At 37.8% G+C, this 19,843-nt stretch overlaps 2 protein-coding genes across 8 annotated transcripts in view; one reads left to right on the top strand and one right to left on the bottom strand.

The window, feature by feature from the left end:
* Positions 1 to 612: 612 nt before the first annotated feature.
* LOC124298402 (acylphosphatase-1) lies at positions 613 to 3,420 on the bottom strand. The gene is made up of 5 exons (XM_046750342.1): positions 2,948 to 3,420; positions 2,664 to 2,803; positions 2,553 to 2,569; positions 1,104 to 1,213; positions 613 to 882 (listed from the first exon to the last, which is right to left on the bottom strand). Exons 2-5 carry the CDS (start codon positions 2,716 to 2,718, stop codon positions 768 to 770), a joined length of 297 nt encoding a protein of 98 aa, XP_046606298.1. The 5' UTR covers positions 2,719 to 2,803; positions 2,948 to 3,420; the 3' UTR covers positions 613 to 767.
* A 194-nt stretch (positions 3,421 to 3,614) lies between these two features.
* The window catches only part of LOC124298396 (cell growth regulator with RING finger domain protein 1-like), a 57,638-nt gene continuing 41,409 nt past the window's right edge, over positions 3,615 to 19,843 (top strand). The window contains exons 1-3 of one of the 7 annotated variants that reach the window (XM_046750327.1): positions 3,615 to 3,768; positions 7,889 to 8,061; positions 18,775 to 18,932. In XM_046750327.1, the coding sequence (XP_046606283.1) occupies positions 7,964 to 8,061; positions 18,775 to 18,932 (256 nt within the window). In that variant the 5' untranslated portion in view covers positions 3,615 to 3,768; positions 7,889 to 7,963. Of the gene's footprint in view, positions 3,769 to 6,562; positions 8,062 to 18,774; positions 18,933 to 19,843 lie in introns of those variants that run through there. The other 6 variants (XM_046750326.1, XM_046750328.1, XM_046750325.1 and 3 more) reach the window with 6 other exon arrangements.

Genomic DNA, 19,843 nt, shown 5'->3' with positions numbered 1-19,843 from the left:
CTGCTACGTCAATAACGTGCATACATCGATAGATTTTCTCGATTGAGGAAGAAAGTTTCTGTGAGTGGCCATTAGACCCGAATTTACTGGCGACTAAAACTTAAATTTACCGGATACGTTACAATATGAGTCAAAGAAACTTACTTCGATTGCGGTGTTAATTTTGGATCGAAGAGGAACTCTATACTGCTGACGAAAATTATGCAAACTAACTCGAAATACGCTTCAAAAATATTTTAGTTTCTTTCACGTGCAAACTGCAGCCGTGCATCAATTGGCACTCCCTGATGACCGCTCACTTTTCACCGTCGCACTGTCACTAATTGACGTGCGTTTTCCTGCTCGATAAATACGCGCGAAGAATGACTTTTATACATCCGTGCAAAATCAGCTGTACATATATTTGCACACCTCGAAAGCGTCTGTACGAAAAATCGTGCGCATATAATATTAAGTGTAGATCAAGGAAAATGATTTTACAAAAATTTAGAGTACAGCGGTTTATCAAATGAAAGTGATACACACTTTCCTGTGACGAATATTCTCTCTTCTGCGTTATGTACATTATTACTTATTTACCATGAAGAATGGGGAGCATCAGTTTCGAGACAATCATTGTAAATCTTATAATTTTTTTACACACAGTGACAAAAAGCTACATGTGATTTGACGAATTTCGTTTTAGACTGATTCACGCATTTCAGATGGCGTTAAATAATTTCAGCAACTAGATGTAGGTATAATGTATGCGGTTCGCAGTATGTGACTCATTTCTTAATTTTGAAGTCGCTGAATTGAGTTTCCGTGATTTCTTTCTCGCTGCGGAATTCAGCTTTTTCGATCTGTGACTGTGGACTCCCTGTGTACTGCAGCCACCGTTTCCTGCGAACAGATTTCTCCTTAAAATTTTTTATCGACATCGTGCGCACGCTTAACCGCTTATATTCCTTACACGGGTAAGTATTTTGAACATCATTGAACTGCAGCGAATTCTTTCGATGTATACTATATAATATGTGAAAGAGGAATAGAAATGGCAGGAAAATGTGATTGATTGTACGGTTACGTAATTGTAATTTTATGCATTGAAGAAAACAACTTACATGTCTTCTACTTTTCCCTTATCTCCTTCCACGTAACCGACGACGGTCCCTCGGTCCGTATTTCTGCACCATCCCTTGAGACCCAATTGCCTACCCTTTTCTTGAGTGTACTAGAAAGTAGTTACAATGTTTGCCTGATGAATCGTCAATTCAACGCTTCTCAAAATATTTCAATCTTATCGTGGTGCCCTGGTCAATTTCGACGTTGACGTATATATCTCCAAATATAGAAATTCACGTATCTCAAACGCAAAAATTGGCTTAACAGTCTTGTTCTATACGCAAATCGGAACAAAAATACTCCAACACATTTTAATTTGGCGCAGAAATAAGGAAATGGTATAAATTATCGAATTCACTATTTCGATTTCGTAGAATCCTTGCCATTTATTTAATTCCGTGTGAAATGAAAATGCATATTGAAGTATTTTTCGTCAGAATTGCGTACATACTTCGATATTTGGAGATGTATAAGACAACGTCGAGATCCGCTAGGGTACCCCCTTAATCTCTGTCTGCGTCTTTTTTGTTGATCTGTAGGTACAAAAGTCTCCAACGAAAGTTTAGCTGAGATATACGTGTATCGCATCATACGAAAGAGAAACTGCGTCGGTGTCTTTTTTCTTTCTTGTTGTTTCATCTTTAATTTCTAAAATAAAAAGTAAACAAATTGCTTCTCCTCAACGTATTCAGTTCCTTTTAAAGTCTCTACGGTACAAAACGATACCGTCAGTTACTTCGCGGCAAACACCTTTATTACAGCTAGCTGGTAACTTATGCGTATAATGCAATACCAGACACATTATAACTTCTTAGATTCAATAGAGCCGAAATGATCCGGATGATTCTGACAACGTACTATTATCGTCAATGTCTCTTTCATCATCTATTCACCAGGCTAATCGATAACGGTACAGGACCGAATGACGCAGGAGTGATTCAGTTCTGAATAGTTTCGGCTAACGGGAAAACGTAACAATTTCACGGAGTGCTCGTCGATCGAGCGACGAAAGTGCAAATCGTAAATGGCTAACGGTAAGTCGGCGGTCTTCCTTACCGATATTTTCCCCGTACGCTAGATGCCGCCATAACGCCGCACTTTTTTTGTATCCCGTGATGTCAGTGCCTCGAACAGTTCGAACGTGAACTACGCACGCGTTTGCCAGCTCGTATAACCTGCTCTATCGACGATAGGGAGCCGAGTTGAGTTTTTAAAGTTACGTCTGCCTACCAAATTGGCAATGAACGAGACACCGAACGAGCCGTCGATGAAGGTCAGAAGATTCAACGGGGATGAAAGTTGACAGGTTTTTTTCTAACCGCGGCGTCGAATTGGCCAAAAACTTCTTGAACTTTCTGAACGAGTCGTGTAACGCACGAGTTGTCTCTTCGTACGTACCACAATACGTGTATTAATCAAAACGCACACTGCACACTGCGGTTGCTTACCTTTCGGAAGAAGACACCTGTAAAAGAAAAAACGTTGCAGCTGCGTACGAACGTGAATCACGCGACCGTAAAGCGACGGTTATTTCACGGTTAAAGAACGAATCCTCTTACCCTGAACTCTCCCGAATACTTCAAAGTCTAGACCGACGAGCTGCTTCGCAGTCATCTCGACTTTCGCGTAATGGATATAATGTATCAACAGCACCGCTCCGATACCCACGATCAGGAGTACAGCCGCCGGTCGTCTCGGGCTGAACATAGGTACAAACGAAAATAACAAAAGTACGGAGTGAGAGGAAGAAAAAATTGAAGGAAAAAAATTCGGCAGTCACTTTCGCACGCGACGCAGGCGATGTGGCGGGAATATATTTGTCTTGTTATGCTTCCTACTTTACCTCACGGCTCTGCCAACGTCGACGTTCTTCTTTCCATTTCCGCTTTTGTTTACTTTCCGAACTCGTTGGCACTCGTGTCTCGTAGAACGACAAACAGCCTGAAGTTAGACCCGAAACCTTTTGGACAGATGTCGCTCGCCTCGCGGTCCGTTATTCGCTTCGATCTTTCCGACAGTGTTAAGTCCGTGTTTCTGACTCATTGTCAGCAATCAGCTGTTCGCTTCGGGTCTCGACGCGTATCCCCCTCCGTAGCTTCTTATCGATTATAAAACCGCGAGGAAAATTCATACCAGCCCGTGTAAAACGCGGAGGGATTTATTTATCTCGGCAGTGCGGCCTCGCCGAGGGCGGATAAAATGCTGTTCATCGACCGTCCGCGTCGCCGTAAATGCGATCTCCAAATTTCTTCACCGTAAACGGAATTCGAGCAGCGTCGACGTAATTGTCAATTCTGTGTTTTCAGTGAAAATTTAATCGACGAACACGTTACTTCGCTTCGCCGTATCGACGACAGAGCGCGTTGACGTTTGCCGTACGACGTTTGTCCGGTCGTCGATGAACGCGGCGTATTTATCGCGATTCGCACGTGCTCTCGAGGGGAAAAAAAAACGTCGTTAATTAACCGCTTATCGTGGCGCGGCAGGAACGAAGTCAATTCGGTAGCTTGTTATCTTATAATTTCAATATTTTCCTAAGGTAATTCATAATTACATGCACCATTCGTCCGACGTCTCGTGTGCGCGAATGAAGACGCATGATGGGGGTGAATTTTTACCCTAATCAGTGCGTTTCGTTGACGGTTTAATGTCTGGTGATGCCAGGTAAATAATCGTTTCTTTCTCTTATATGTATATGTAAACATCCGTAAACTCAAAATTAGATCTTATATTGACACACACGCGAATTCCTCGCGAATAAATATATATTTATGCAGATCCCTGTCTATGTACTCGCGGATTGCGTTTGACCTTGAATTAAATTGCTAGTGCAAACCTGATAATTGACTATTTGCGTTTGTCAGACTTAGACACGACGCAATCTGGCTTACTTCCTCACTTGACGCTTTAATTAAGCTATTTTCCGTTACTTTTATTTGAAAATATTTTATTTGTTATTTTTTTTTTTTCAAATTCTGTTTGTGACGATATTTAAACGAAGCTGAGGATCCTTGTGATAAAAGGATCAGGGTATAAGTTTATTTGTTCGGTTCAGTCGCACCCTGCGTCACAAAAAGTGACCTCATACCTATGCAATAAATTAGCATCTAAAAACATTCCACTTGTCGTTATAATTATTACAATGTATCATTTCAAAAGTTGTAACGATCGTTTTCATCGTGATATTGAAAATTTCAAATTACGAACTGCACCGGTTACTTACTAGTCGTTTTTGCTCCAAGTTGAGCAAACGTCTAATTTCGAGGTTTTTTTTAAATAAGAGACACGTCTAGATTCTACACCCTGCGATTGACATTTTCTATATTTCCTCCGACGAAATAATATGAAAAGTGAAAAAAGAAACAATGACCAGTTTATCGGTAGCCTTCAGCTTCCTTTTACCTGCGTCATCCGAATCTGTACCTGCGAAATGCCATTGGTTTTTTTTTTCTTCTCAACCTTTTCAAGGACCTTACATCTCATCACATATTTTCTCACGCCTATATTGCATGTGGTACGCTTATCTTCTAAACAAAGCAATGACGGCACCGCTTCCCTTTATCCCAATATCAAACGGGCTCTAAAATGTTAAGAATTGGAAAATTCTTATTTCTTTGCAGTTGACTGCTACGCGAATCATTGTAAATGGTAAACCAATCGATGCAAATTCTGAACGCATTTACCGCGAGCTGTGGAGACGAAAAATATTTACGTCGTAAATAAATCGGTCATCCAACGGTCTTTTTTCTCTCCTCTCTCTCTCTCTCTCTCTGCAGCATTTTACACTCTCTGCCTCAAGGCGATATACCCTAATTTAGTCAAGAGCATATCCGGTTTTCTTATCCCTGGAGGATACCGTGGATTATATATAGTACGTACATATCCACAGAGGTTAATAAGACGGACAATAAGAGATGAATGATAAGCGACAACGATTTATTTGAATTACGAAAGCGGAATGAAAAACAAACAAAACAACTCCAGACTTCCGCATCATGATGCGGATGCAATTATGCGCGTACTTGAAACTGCAGCTAAATTTCCGTATGATATCGGACTTACGGAAAGAAACATAACAAAAAAACAAAGAAAGATCAAGGTTTCTAAAGTCTTGGTGAAGATAATATGTGCAGTAGTTCCATCTTGCTAAAAAAAAAAAAATCCCTGTGGTACAGGAAAGATTTTAGGAAACGAAAACTAAAAAAATACAACTGCATTTCGGGTATAGATTCGTTGTTATCAACAACGTCAGGGAGATTGTATATTCTTTTACAAATTACTTTTTCATCAAAAAATTTATAAGGCTCGGCTGTTTCTATGTGAATGAAAAATAAGTCGTTACTTTTATTCCGAAATAAATTCCCTGTAACAAATGTTCTCGAGACGGCTTAAAAAAAGACAGATTACGAATGTACAATCGTTACAAATATAACATACAGACGAACTAATGAGATTCGATTGAATAAATGCATTATTGCTATTGAAAATCTATGACTCGACCGCAATTTCCTTTCAGTGAGACTATAATTCTTAAACCATGTACCAGTTATTGGCACGCTTAAACCTAATTATCGAACCTTATATTTTTCAAAATTATAAATTGACGGTACAAATTGTGAACTTCTCCATGACTAAAACCAGTCGCTAGAGAGTTAGGCAGTACAAATTTATTTCTTGGTAATTTGAACGCTAAGCATCAAAGAGACAGAGCCAAAAAACAATTGAGACAAGGTCAATAACTGGGACAATTACCTTACGCGAATTCCTTATGCACACCTACTCGGCATTGCATATATGGCAATTTGTCGGAAATTTTTTTTGCTCACGTGGGTTTCGCTGGCGCCGGATTCGATAAAATAGTCATGATGCGGGTGATTAACGAAGAGAATGATGAAACATACAACAGCAAGCTAATTCGATCGATCGCAACGTCGTCAGGTTCACATGCATCCATAAATTGTACGGAACCGATGATTCATTGGTCCTTTCGCTACGTTAACCCGTTCACTTTAAAATCAAAAGATTGAATCAAAATGCCTTTATTCCAGTAAAGAAATACTATTTTTCTACGATTTTGAGATGTTTCAAACAAGTTTCAGATATTCAGTTGTTTTCCTTTTTTTTTTTTTATTCTGTCAAAATTTGCGCTTCATTCGCCGTGCCAGAATAATATAACAAAGTAAATAGTAAAAACAAAATTTCTCCCTATTTCGCAATATGCTTGACAATTATTTAATAGACAGTAAATCGTAAAAGACGAAAATCAAGATTTTACACCGTTATACTGTACGAAACAGCGAATGGGTTAACAGTGAATCGGGTCGGTTAGTTCGAGCAGCAGCGTTTCTGCACTCGTAATTTAAAAGGTCCTGACTCATGGTACAAAAAAGAAAAAAAAGAGAAAAAGATGTTAAGAACGAATCGGCGACTGGGGGAAAGGTACGAATATAAATTTAAAAAAAAAAACTGGAGTCTGCCGGAGCGGCGGGAGCCTTTCGAATTACGAGGGAAGGATTTTGCGTGGGCGAGCAGCAAGTAAGTAGTCGGGCATTCGCTCGCTACTCGCATCACTCTCCCGTAAGTGCAGTGAGAAAAGTCCGTGAGAAGTCTCGGCGCGAGCTGCGCGCCGCGAGTTGCGCGTCGGCCGATTTGACACTGCTAAACAAAAAAAGCTGCACGGGGTATTAAGTCGGGGAGCCGCTCTCTCCACGCCAGTTCTCAATCGTACGTACTTCGCGATGGGTGAGAGCCGCGCGACCGTCTTCGGGCTCCTTCGAAATATTTCTTGAGGATTAAGGCGGTGGCGTGTGTACCTACCTACCTACCTACCTAACTACACGCACGAATCACACACGAAAGTACGATTTTATTTTCACACGCATACATCGGTAATTATACGAAATTTAGTGACGGATCATCGCGACATTTTTTTTTTTTTTCTTTTTTCTTCCACCAATGCAAATCATTGCACGGTACAGTTCTACGCGTGTGTGTGAATAATTTGTGTGAATCTCGTTCGTTTCGTTTTTTTTTTATATTTTGTTATTAATTTAAAAAAAATTTCTCCTTGTTATCTATTGTTTCTTTTAATTTATCATACAAGTATTACTTGTCATCGACTCGTTGTATTATTTTACACATCGATCAACGACGCGGTAAATGGAAATTTTTATTTTATTTCTGCTATATATTATTATCGTCACCGACGGTTGTAATTATTATACGAGTGAACGAAATATCGATCGACCGATGCAGTAAGCGGTTTCGACTGTATATGTATATACATATATATATATATTATCGATATATCTTATTCATCGGTAAAACCGATGAAATAAAAATCGTAATATCTACGGTGTGATATTTAAAATCGATAAACCTCCGTTACTACGTGGACTTATCTGCTATATACTGGATTTCTTTCATCGCGATATTTGATAAAAAAAAAGTTTTTATCATCCCACTTCGTGAAAAATAAACACACACTTGAACGTACGTGTTAACGTATCTTTAGGGTACTTGTATAAATATATGCTTACTATCCACATTAATATGTAGATCGGTGCTAAACAACGCAGTCTGAGTCACGTGCTTCGATTTGTGCATTGTGACCATACATTGATAATAACAACATCATCGAGAAAATAAGAAACAAATGTAATAACGTAAAACACATCAACGAATTATTCATAAATAATAATAATAATAATAGTAACCCTATAATATCTGTGCTGTTTAAAAAGTTCATACAGTAAAAATATACACCCCCTGTTATATATTTCAGTGAAGTTCTTGTTACGTGTTTAAAGAAAGTGGTGGAAATTGACGCTAAATATTACCAACAAGAACAAGAAGAATAATGACGGCGATGCTGGTTTCCGTGGCGGAGTTGTCCAATATTTTCTCCGTCCTTGCGGTATTGATATGCTTCTGCGGGGTCATCCTGTTTATCATGAGGTACTGTCCTAACTACATATATATATATATATACACAGATATAGATAGATAGATAGATGTAGATATGCTTCAACTGCACGTCATTGCTATCGTTACAAGTATAGTCACATTTTCTTTTCTACGCCACTATCGACATGCGGTCATATAGTAATTAACATAAGAATATTCAATTTCGTTTTGCGAAACAAAAGATTGGGGCAAAAGTGAAAAAAACCTACTTGGAAAATCGATGAGTATTATCTTACATGGGTATGTGTTACATCGAAGCGAAATATCGAGAGACTCGCACGTTTGGTTCGTTTTCGACGTCGATTTTTTACGATTAGTTTGAGCAGGAAATAATTATAATACGTTTTTGATACGTGAGTAAAATATGAATGTAGGAACCGAAATCGCTTGCTTTTATGTGTATTGAACGCAATTTTAACGACCCGACATGACTCCCACGACGGTGAATTCCCTCCGGAGCATCAACGAATTTATGCATTATATAAATCACGAAGCCGCCCCCAAAATGCGGGATGTTGAAGTAAAATGTAGAGAAATACTTACCCGTGTAGGATCTGTTTTCACAATCCGACATTTCCGCTTTCCGTACATGTGAAATCTACCTGACACACATCTCCATGTAACGGGACAAAGCTAACGTAGATTTACCAAAAAACCTTCTCTCGTAGTCAGTGTTCCTCGTAACGTTCATTCAACTTTTTCCACTCTCATGCTTCAATCTAGATATTCATTTTGTCTTCGTTCAGTCGTTATAACAATATATTATAAATTGTATTATCGCGAGCAGTTGCGAAGCCAGACGGGGCGGATGAATGAATGAACAAATGAGGAAATTCCCGTAAGTCTTCTACCGGTGTCACTGCCCGAATAACGAGTGACACGGTTTTATAACCTAACGGAAAAAAGCTCGTACGATGATTTATTTCTCATTATCGTCAGTCCGACAGTCGGTTCGTGCCGAGGCGCACAAATGAAAGTTTCAAACCTTCCTGCATCCTGCGGGCGTACGATGACAAAATTGACAACGGTATGGATTTAGAAATTGCAATATACTACAGATCTCAAGTATGAAATACATTTTGCGTGGTTTTTCTAACTCACAGTCAGATACGATAATTTTATAGTTTAAAAGTAAAAACGAGAAACTTGTTTTAACCGTATTTCCGAATTTCTTTTTGTGTTTTTTTTTTCTTTCTTTCCATAAAAAATCTTCAACAAGAAATCACGGATACATACATACATACATACATACATATATATACATATACACAAGTTTCTCGTTTTTACTTTTGAATCTGAGTTATAAAAACCACGTAAAAGGAAAGAAGAAAATTCTCCTAAATATCATCTGTATTCCATTATGTTGAATCCCGTAATTTGTTCTTGGAATCCATCAGTTAACGAAGTATCAATTGCGTATATATGGGGATTTTCACACCAATTAACATAAGTAGACGGTTGATCGCGAAGTTTTTTGATTCCATTAGGGATTTTTTCTTGATCTCCTTTTTCTATTTTCGTACCATTCAAAATCTATTATAATCCATACCGCACCTCCGATTTGATTACTGATTGTTTTAAATTGTGTTGAAATTTTTCGAAAAGGTTTTCGGGGGTCATACCAATATAGAAAAAATTCATCGACGAAATCAATAAATTTCATGGTATATATATAGCACAGACTTGTCATAAGCTTCGACGGATGAAAAACGTTTCTCCAGTTATCAATTTTTTGTTTTAATTTTTGACATGGTTCATCGTGATCGTGAATTGGGATGTTGTCAAACATAATGGTAATCAGATTCCTCTCATATACGTATAATACATGAATAGTTAGACTGACAACGAGAAGGTCGTGTTTTATTTTTATTTACATTCGGAATCGAGAATCTGTGTCAAGCTCTGTACGTAACTTGCCTCTCAACTCCAAGTTTTACACACGCGCATGTATGCACATGTATACACACCTATGTACGTATTATACCTACAACACTTCTGTACATGTAACAAGCGATGTTTCCACGTCACACACATACACACATTATACATGCATGCAGACTCGCGGAAAGATGAAATATTCTCACCTGCGTGCGAAACGATATGCCTAATGTGCCTAATCGTAAGTTTTCTTCTCGCCTCGTCGTGGTCTCGTAGCATTCGCAAAAGTTAGCCTCGTTAAAGTTCGTTTTTGCACAGTAGATTCCACGTTCCATCGTACCTATACATGTTATGTGTGTATTACATACGTATAATACGCATTTACACAGCGAAATTTTAATCGACGATTTCGGGCTTATATGTATATTTTTTTACCAACAAACATACAATGTAATCGGCTTACCTGTAAAACTCTCCCCGTATAAGATAGATAGAGGCACACTGATTTTCTTTCCAGGTCAATGCTAGACCTTGAATCGAATGAATGGAACAGAGACTCTCAATGCTATTGTGCTTATAATATATATATATATATATATATATATATATGTGTGTGTGTGTGTATACATGGTGTTTCGTTATTTTAACGCAGTGAGAGAAATCTACTGGCAATTTGGAACGAGGATCGCGAGGTTCCGAGTGAGAATTATTTAACCTGCGTAGGACTTGGAAAAAAAATAAGGTAAACAATGATGAGAATGAATAGAAAAAGAAAAAGTTTAAAAGCTCGTTACATCCGTGAACGTCGTTTATCCCCGAGCGGTAAGGAATAAACTGGTTCGGCTTCGCTCTTACGTCCTGGGACAACCGGAGGCTGGGATGTTTGCGATATCAACTATATATTTGTTTGAAAAATTTGTGGAATAGTTTAAAGGGAGTGTGCAGTTCACAATATCGGTAAGAAAAGTTATGCCCGAGGTCTTCGAGTGTTGAAATAGACTTGATAGTGTCGGACGTAGGGATAGGAATGAATTTGTGAGGTAAAGAGCAGGAGTAAGCGAAAGAAGTGCAAATCAAAAATGGTGGGGAATAGAATTAGCAGAGTCAGGCGAAAAGCGAGCGGCGTGAGCCAGAATGGAAACAGGAGGACAGGAATTAGACGATAAGGTTACTTCAACGATCGTGGGAGAGTGACGAGATGACTTTTGAGAGATGTGAAAAAAATTCAGGGATTCTTCGCAAAGTTTTAACTACATTATCATCCGTAAGTTGGCAGACTCAAAAAAGTTTCAGTGTTATTCCACAAAAATTGATATTCGGAAAACGACTGTTTCCTAAATAAGACCCAGTGTTCACACGTAGAGTTGAATAAAGAATTATTGCTGCAATTCTCCCATGGTCTTGCAGAGCCACGTTTATGTTCTTGTTTTCCTTTTCAAATTTTTAACGTAGATGAACGCGAGGTTGGGTAAAAAAAATCTAAAAAAAAATTATTTAAAAAATTCACATTTGCAGTAATGTTTTATACTGCTAAAAGTTCCTAATATCCTGCCTAGGTCGATAGCGTTTATAATTGGTAGTTTCATAAATTCGACGTTCTTCTTTGTAAAAGAACATGTTCACGATCAAATTGTTCTTTTTTTTTTTGCATTTTTATCGCTTCGACTTTGACTTGTAAAAAATATGCGGATGTATAATTAAATTTACCACTTTATGTTGCCATTTGAAGAGTATTGCCGTATGGACGCAGCAATATGTCTCGTTATGCCTGGGAAAAAAAAAATTGACAACCGGCACCTCGAACGTATCCGGGTGTTTTTTTTTTTCATTTTTTATTTTTTCGAAAAAAAAATTGGAAAATACTTTTATTAGTTATGAATTTTGGTATACGGTGCACCAGTAAAACAAACTGTATATTTCTGGATATTTTAATTCGACTTTTTTATAACGCGTCAGAACCCGGAAGATACTTTATTTTCGTATCGGACTATAAATACGATATTTTTATGCGACGTCGTTACATAACATATAGTATTCATGTAACAGGGATGCATCAAGGATGTTATAAATTTTCGTTAACGTTCATTCGTGACCCTTGAACTACTGCAGGTTGATAATATGTACATACATATATATATATGTGTGTGTGTGTGCGTGTGTGCTATATTTTCTTGTTACGATTCTTTTCTCTTTATAACCTGTGTTTTAAAATCGACCAACCAATGTCACAAGTTCTATCGGCGTTACCTTCATCAATGATAACGGAATGGTTGGTTTACATCGAATAAGTTGAGAATGAAAGAGACGAGACGATGATAGAGGAAAACACGTCTAATCGCGAGATTGCCTTTCAAATTACAAGAGTCTTGCAATGGCGTATGGACTGTTGCAAAGCATGCGAGACCCTCATTTGCGCCGATTAGGCAAATTGACCAATTTAATTCTTCACAACTGGCTTGATTAATTTTATGAGAGAAATTTTGTCGTCTGGTTATTTGCCGAGCCAAACTCGGTTTCACCAACAACGTGTCTTATTCTCGTCGTCGCCGCGATATGCACATATTTGCAACCCCATTTTTGTTGTCACTTACGTCATGCGGTATTACCGAGTGTGCTTTATCTCCGAAGTCCAGCCGGCTTATCGTGGACAATATATGTACACATTATACATATACATATGCGTATGTACGAGTTCTCGTTAATAATAATTGAGCACAATCAGAGCTGCGTTTGTAACAAAAGGAATTGATTGCCTCGTGAATTGATGCAAAGGGAATAATGAAATATTTTTTCTTCGTTCATGTATACCGTTATTGAAGATGCAAAAATTCCTTCTTCGTTGCAGACGACGTATGTGTGTATACGTATATATAAGAGAGAGAAAAGGTTCGATTCAATTTTCTCCGATTCAATTCAGGTCAGATTTACCCTTCTGATTCACGAACTTGTTATCCACTTTGTCGTTCAATTGTAGAGATTATTATACCGTTATGAATACGTCGCCGTGTGGATATCAACGCTAGTAAAGTTTGTAATATCGCTTTACACGAGTCGCGTTGCAGCTAACAGCAGCGGCAGCAGCAGTGACTAACGATAAGCCGGCTTGTACAGGCTTCCGTATCATTTCTGGCTGACGCGAAACTTTCCTGAAGCTACATGACTATTTAATATTCGATTATCCACGCATACTTTATACATCCTCCCGCCTATCCACCTAGCAGGCATCAAACTGTATGAAATTTAGAAAGTTCGGAAAATTCGAGAAACCGATAATCTTTATAAGTTATACACTCACGCCGCACGCTTGGAATGATCGAGGATTCACGACACCTATATATATATGTATGTGTATGTATAATACGATGGGATAGAATTACGAATGAATCGGCTAATTCATCAACAGCCGTTGTAAACAATAAACAAGCCCTGCAGTCTTTTCTGATTATACAATTTTGTTTTTCTTCTCTTACCATGTATATTTCTACAAACAATACGACGCTTAGTTATTCGGTATATATCGTTATTTTTAGTCCCAACGATGCTTTACGCCTCAATTATTCCATGATCCACTCTAACCAGACTCTGTTTTAATCGTCATAATTGTCTAAAAAAATCACTTGACTCGTCTCGGAAGATAATTGGAGCTGAGTGCATGCTCTCGAAACCACTGCGTGTCAAAACTCGGAACTCTTATATGTACGTTATACGGGCGCCGAATATTCTGAGAGGAAATCTATCTCACGTGTTTAGATACTTCTCAAGTTACTGCCTGTTGAAAGAACTGCGCTGAAAAATAAGATATTCGTGGTCAGATCAGGCGAATCGATACGCAGACTTGAAGACTGGAGATCGCGACTGACGCACGGGTTTCCTTTTTGTTTTTTGTTTTTTGCTTATTAGCGATCAATATAGAAAGAAATTGTAATTAAATTAGGAAAACGTCTTCTGCCAAATGTTTTTCAAAGTAAATTTATTGCGAGTTGTTATAAGTTTTGTAATTGTGTACGTGTTCTTGTATTATGTAAAGATTGCGTTGTTGGGCGTAAAAACTTTTTGTTGGATCTCCCTCAAGTCCGACAGTCAAAAGTTAAGAAAACAAAAGTTCGCCGCTTAGAAAATGACGTTGAACACGAATGAAACAACTTCGTTACTGTAAGATACATATGGTTGATATTGATCAAGGCGAAGTCGATGATACAAGTTGTCAGCAAATTAAGAAAAGATTTTACATAATTGGAACGTTCGAAATGATTGAACTCTCGGATGTTTTTCACTCGGTTCTAATGTTATTGAACTCATTTTTCTCGCCAACCGGATCACTACGAATTATTATGCGACAAACATTTGAGGAATTTGTACACATTATTTAATAAGGCTGTAACGCGTGCGTATACGGAATAAATTGTTGAAAAACATTTTCACGATGGAAATGACGATTTTTAATTAACGTTAGAATCGTACGACAGTCACAAAACTTTGATTATCCCGAACTAGCTTGTCTTAATTATAAAAATATTTTCACAAATGGTTGATACCTCAGCTTGTGATATTCGAATATTTTCAGATACATTTCTATTGTATTGTGCAAAAGAGACGTCGTTTCGTTATTGTTCACCGTCATCGATGCCAGTCAAATTGTTGTGTTACTCAAATTTGTCAATTTTTTTTCTTCGCTTATCAAACTTACCGACTATTGACTGTGGCGGTCTTGCCTGTTTATTATCAAAAAGCCGCGAAGGTAATATTTCGGAATCGTATACCGATAAATTATCCATTTGTGATTGTGATTTATATTTCTCATATATTTAACGTGACGCGCATTGCCGAAGGCATGAAATTCTCGCATACAAAATCCGCTCCTTCGCGGCCCCGAGTCTGTTTGTTATTTACGGTTGTAAGGCGTGCGGGGATCGTTTTGGACAAACCCGCAAAGTCAAGAAGGTCGCGGGTTTGCAAGTAATGGCGAAAAAGAGTCGGAGAGAAAGATAGAAAGAGAGACGCGAGCACAAGCTGTCAACAAATTGATGAAAAATATTGACATAGTCGTAAAATTCGGTATTGGATATAAAAGATAAGGTACTTCCGTCGTTTTGCATTTTACAAATTTCGAGTTGCAAAAATAGTTTTACATCACTGGTTAAAGCGTGATTTAAAGACCAATAATTATTTAACGATCACTTACGGTTTGTATCGGGTGGTTTGTATAATCTCGTTCAATTTAAAATACAAAAATAGAGCTGATTGTATGAAATGATGATTGAAATGGCTGGTTTCCCATCATTTGAATGCTTCTACATCACGATATACGCCGGTTAAATTTTGTCTAACACGTGCCCAAGTCAGGTATAAAAAATGACGATTTTGATATATGACCGGATTTCGTGTAACTGTTTTTTGTTTAACACTATTTTTATACGAGGCTGAAGTTAGTAACGTATGTATATCGTATCGAAACGCTGCAACAAACAATTACGATTCCGCACCTTTAGAATACCTGAAGAAGTTGAATTTACAAAATCTGAGTTCGTTTTTGCTGTTCGTTGATTAACGGGTTGCTAAATTTCGGGTAATCCTCTAAGGTTGCAAAATAACGACTTTTTCTAAAGATGCATAATTTCAATAACATTGCAAAATTCAGCCTGATATTTTTATTGCCCGGAGAGTTTACGGAAGAACTGCGTGCGAGTCTTGGATTAAAAAGAGAAAAAAAAACACACACACACACAATTGCTTATAAGATAACATTCCGTGGGCAAAGAGTTGAAACCTACTCGGTTGTTTATCGATTATGAACGTGTAGCGGTGTAGACAAGGTAGAACACGCAATTAACTTTAAAATCGCACGTAACATTCGTGCCCGTATTATTGTATACTCAGGCATATGCAACAACGCGTGAGTTAAACGAACGCGATAATTCGACTTCGCTGCAACATATCCCGTAATAATTAATTTCTTGGATCATCGGAATTGGCGATACGTTGTCACAATTTCGAATCGCAGCGCAGGATGACGATCGCTTGTACGACGATGATCGATATCGCAGTATTTAATTTTGTATTCTTTTCTTCACCCATCTTCGTTGATTTGTATAATTTGTACAATATGAACCGGAAGTGCGATGGGATGATTGTGCTTACAACGACGACGGTTGTGATTGTTTTTGTGCACGCTGGTTTCGGGAGACAAAGGGTACGGTATGCATTGTACGTGCATACGGCACGTTTGCGCAAGTCTGCATTGTACGAAGTAAGCATATTTCATCCAGCGCTCGGAGCGTATGCCGTTATGCACACACAGCTTTCTCGACGAGATGATAAGCTCGCATGTTGACCGAAGTGCAAATGACGCACGTGCTTTGGGGAAATCATCGTACGTAGTATTGAAGTGAGAAACCCAAGGTTTGGATGTTCGGATGATCAGAAAGTGACGTCACCGAAATTTTTTTTTCTCCCGACGTGATCGATCTATATACACGAAAATCAGCTAGCCGAATTCCTCAGTCCGGAAACAACCGCGCAGTAGAGAAGACGTATCGAAATCGCGCTCCGCAGATTTCGAGTACCGGGTTCTCTATCTTCGTGGATCCTGCACTCGGGGTCCGCTTCCTGGTGAAACTCGACTTCCAGGACAAGCGCTCCAGGTCCTTGACCTGGTGACTTTTGATCTTCCGGACTAATTTTCAAGTTTACAAGTTTGATTATTGAAAACTTCGTGTTTAAATTCTCAAGGATAGAACTCATTCTTCACGGAGGTTTTTCTTGTCGAAGTATAGTTTTAGATAGTTTATAGCTGAAAAAAAATTATGAATTATATTATCGGACTGAGAATCGCTCCGCGTTCTTTTTCCCTTCCTCTTTTTATTTCAGTAACTCGTTTACCGTCTCCTTGTCACAATCTGAGTCTATTCTTTATCGTTATTTTTGCTGTTAGTATTTAATTTACTTGTCAGGTTTTTTTCGTACCAATCATCATTTGTGTAAGTTAGCAAATTATGATTAATCGATCTGACGTAGGTATACAAGTTATACCGGGTCAACGAAACTGTATGCGATGATCTAACAAAAACGATTAAAGATTCCGGTTCTTAAAGAGATCGTTTAAACCACTCTGTGTGATTTATTAATAAGCGTCATTATTTTAGAGTTTGCCTCTTCTTTTAGTGCTGAAAAATTCGTACGACCGTTTAGCAATTTATCAGAATTATCATATTAGCCTTAAGTCACATTGTTTTACGTCAGAGATTCGTATCGATAAATCTCTCTTCAAATGCCGCCTTTAATATATCTGCAAAAACTGCTTGGTACACGTGGTGTTTGGAGTCCGTTGTTGGCGTATGTAACTTCAGGCGTTGCGAGCAGTTGTATGTCGATTAATCTGCACAAGGAATCGCAGTGTGTAAACATTGTTAATGCCGCGTACAAGATCAATTTATTCATTCGATGTTTATCTGTGTTTAACATAACTCCATAATAAAATAACGTATGGTCAATGAAAAGCGGCGAAATGACAAACGAAAATTTATGTACGAAAGATGTTAATAAACACCTTAAAATATTTCAACCATGTAAACATGTATCCGGGTATTACTCGTGGGAACGTGGATTATTTTGTTTGAGAATATAAAACCGTAGGGTCAACTTGTAATAAATTGTTCACGTGGGGAAGAAGGAAAAAAAATAACATGCGTGCCTAACTTCTATCCTGGTAATTATTTTTTCTACGCGTTAAAAACTGCCGCCTGTAAATGATAAAGTTTGCCAACGGTAAAATCAGCGAAAAATGTCGAGGCTATATTTTATTTTCATATGGCGCAGACACACGTTTTCGAATCGCATTCGTCTCTCCTATTGAATCGAAGCCCTGTGAACGGGGTTTGAAAATAAAACGATTTTTGAACTAGGTTTGAAAATTTATTCACGAAGCGAGGTAACACGGGGCCTTAAATACTTTAACAGAACTTTGATTTTAGAGTACAAGCTTTTTTTTTCTACTTTACTCAATCCATCCTCGTATTTCACTTCTCTTTTGGAAATTTGGAAAGTAATTTGGAAACTAGGTTGCTTATATTTTTTTGTATATTATTTCGTAGACGTCTGAAAAAAAGAAACCACAAAATAAAAGAAAATCAGACTTGACAAAGTTGCCCCTTTTTACGGTAACTTTATTTCTTAAGAAGTATATATACTCATTCGTACTATCTAGTTCTGATTCCTTTTTTTTTTCGTTTCTTTTTTTCTGCTCCGTATTGTTTTTTTCTTCAACTTTTTTTTTTATTCAATCGGAAGTCCTTCCGTTACAATGATTTACGGCATGCGCAGCATATTTATATTAGTACATCAAGAAAGAAGTTTTCATAAAAAAAAAAAATTTCGCTTAATCAAGAAAAGAAAAATTTCTATATGTGGTTACTACAAATGTCTTAAATAGCATTTTCATTTTTTACCATAACCAAAGAGTATATCATAGAGTTTCGGTTACGATATGAAAATGAGTATTTTACCAGTAATCAGCAAATCTGCCAGGTGTTGATATTCTTCTTGATTCCGGTCATTTAATACAAACTACATTTTCATCGATAATAAAATATCTTGTATACCGTTGCGACAATTTACTTATCCAGGACTTATTTAAGTCAACCCTTTTTTTCTCGTGTCTTTTATTTTTTTCATGCAAAATTCTGAATGTTTTTTTGTATTTTCGTAACTGAATTGCGCGACTGAAAGGGTTGACCGAAAAATACCTTACGAGATTATTTCCATTACTACATAACTATGAAAGACTGATGTTCCTCCGAATGAGAAATGCTTCCCTCTTTGACCCTGCAGGAATATGATGGTACTTCGAGTTCACGGGGATGACTTGATGTTCGGAGGTGGTGGCGGCGTTCTTCCTCACGCGCCCCGGATACCCCAGATGAAGATGATGAAGGTTCACATACCGTTCACCTTCAAACTCCACGAAAGCTTCAGAAGCACCTATGCTGGTGAGTTTTTTATTACACTGCATAATCCATCGAATAATATTTATATCATACCTGTGCGTACGACGATGATCCGAAAACTTTTGTAAACGGAGGTAGTGAGAGCGTGGGAATTTCAGAGTTGTGAAATAAATATATGTGGTGGGAAAAATTTGCATCGTACAATTGTCGCTTACGTGCGCATGTGCTTTTTTCGAAATTTTTTTCATTCACTTTTTTAAGAGGCACTTATCACGCCGGGAATTCCATCTTTTTACATTCGAGCCTTGGGCCATCACCACTGTTGTACCTGTTTCGTCTGTTGACTTTGCATTCTTCTCGAAGAGTTCCGTCAAGTATTATATAAAAACGTGCCGTATGTCTTTAATTTTCTTATATATTTACCTATATCGTGTTTAAGATGTATGCACATCGTCGTTGGAGTTTACCTAATATGATTGAATATGGCAAGAAGGGATCTCGTGCAAATTTATCCTCGAAATTTCGTACAGTCTTGACGAAAATTCTCGTTGCTCGTCAAATTCTGTTATATTTTTTTTTTTTTCTCTCTCTCTCTATCCTGCGAATAAAATATCACACATTTTACGTTCGATTTATGATGTCGGGGTGAGAAAAAATTATTTTTATATTGGCATGCAGCGTAATTCGATTACAGCGGTGATCGAGAAAATGTAAGACGGATGAAATATATAGCGGCGTTTGTTGCGCGTTACTGTACCAACGGTTATAATTGAAAAATAGAATTACGCAAAACAAGAGTCCGTACTTTAAAACGTGCGGTATTCCCCATATGATTAATTCAACATTCGTAGCAATATATTCGAACATACACGTACGGACTTGAGTTATTTTTTCGTCCGCTCGCGTTGGTGAAAATAAAAGAAATTGAATAAAATTAATCCTTTCGCAAGCCG

Source organism: Neodiprion virginianus, chromosome 2 (assembly GCF_021901495.1).
Source record: "Neodiprion virginianus isolate iyNeoVirg1 chromosome 2, iyNeoVirg1.1, whole genome shotgun sequence".
Lineage (NCBI taxonomy): Eukaryota > Metazoa > Arthropoda > Insecta > Hymenoptera > Diprionidae > Neodiprion > Neodiprion virginianus.
Note: the sequence above shows the minus strand (reverse complement) of the source record. Positions and strands in the feature narration are given on the sequence as shown.

Excerpts from the sequence above, each read along its gene's own strand:
- LOC124298402 (XM_046750342.1), bottom strand. The coding sequence starts at position 2,718 with ATGACTGCGAAGCAGCTCGTCGGTCTAGACTTTGAAGTATTCGGGAGA. Across the intron at positions 883-1,103 it reads AAGGGAAAAGTAGAAGACAT|GAAACGGTGGCTGCAGTACA; the intron begins GTAAGTTGTTTT and ends ATCTGTTCGCAG.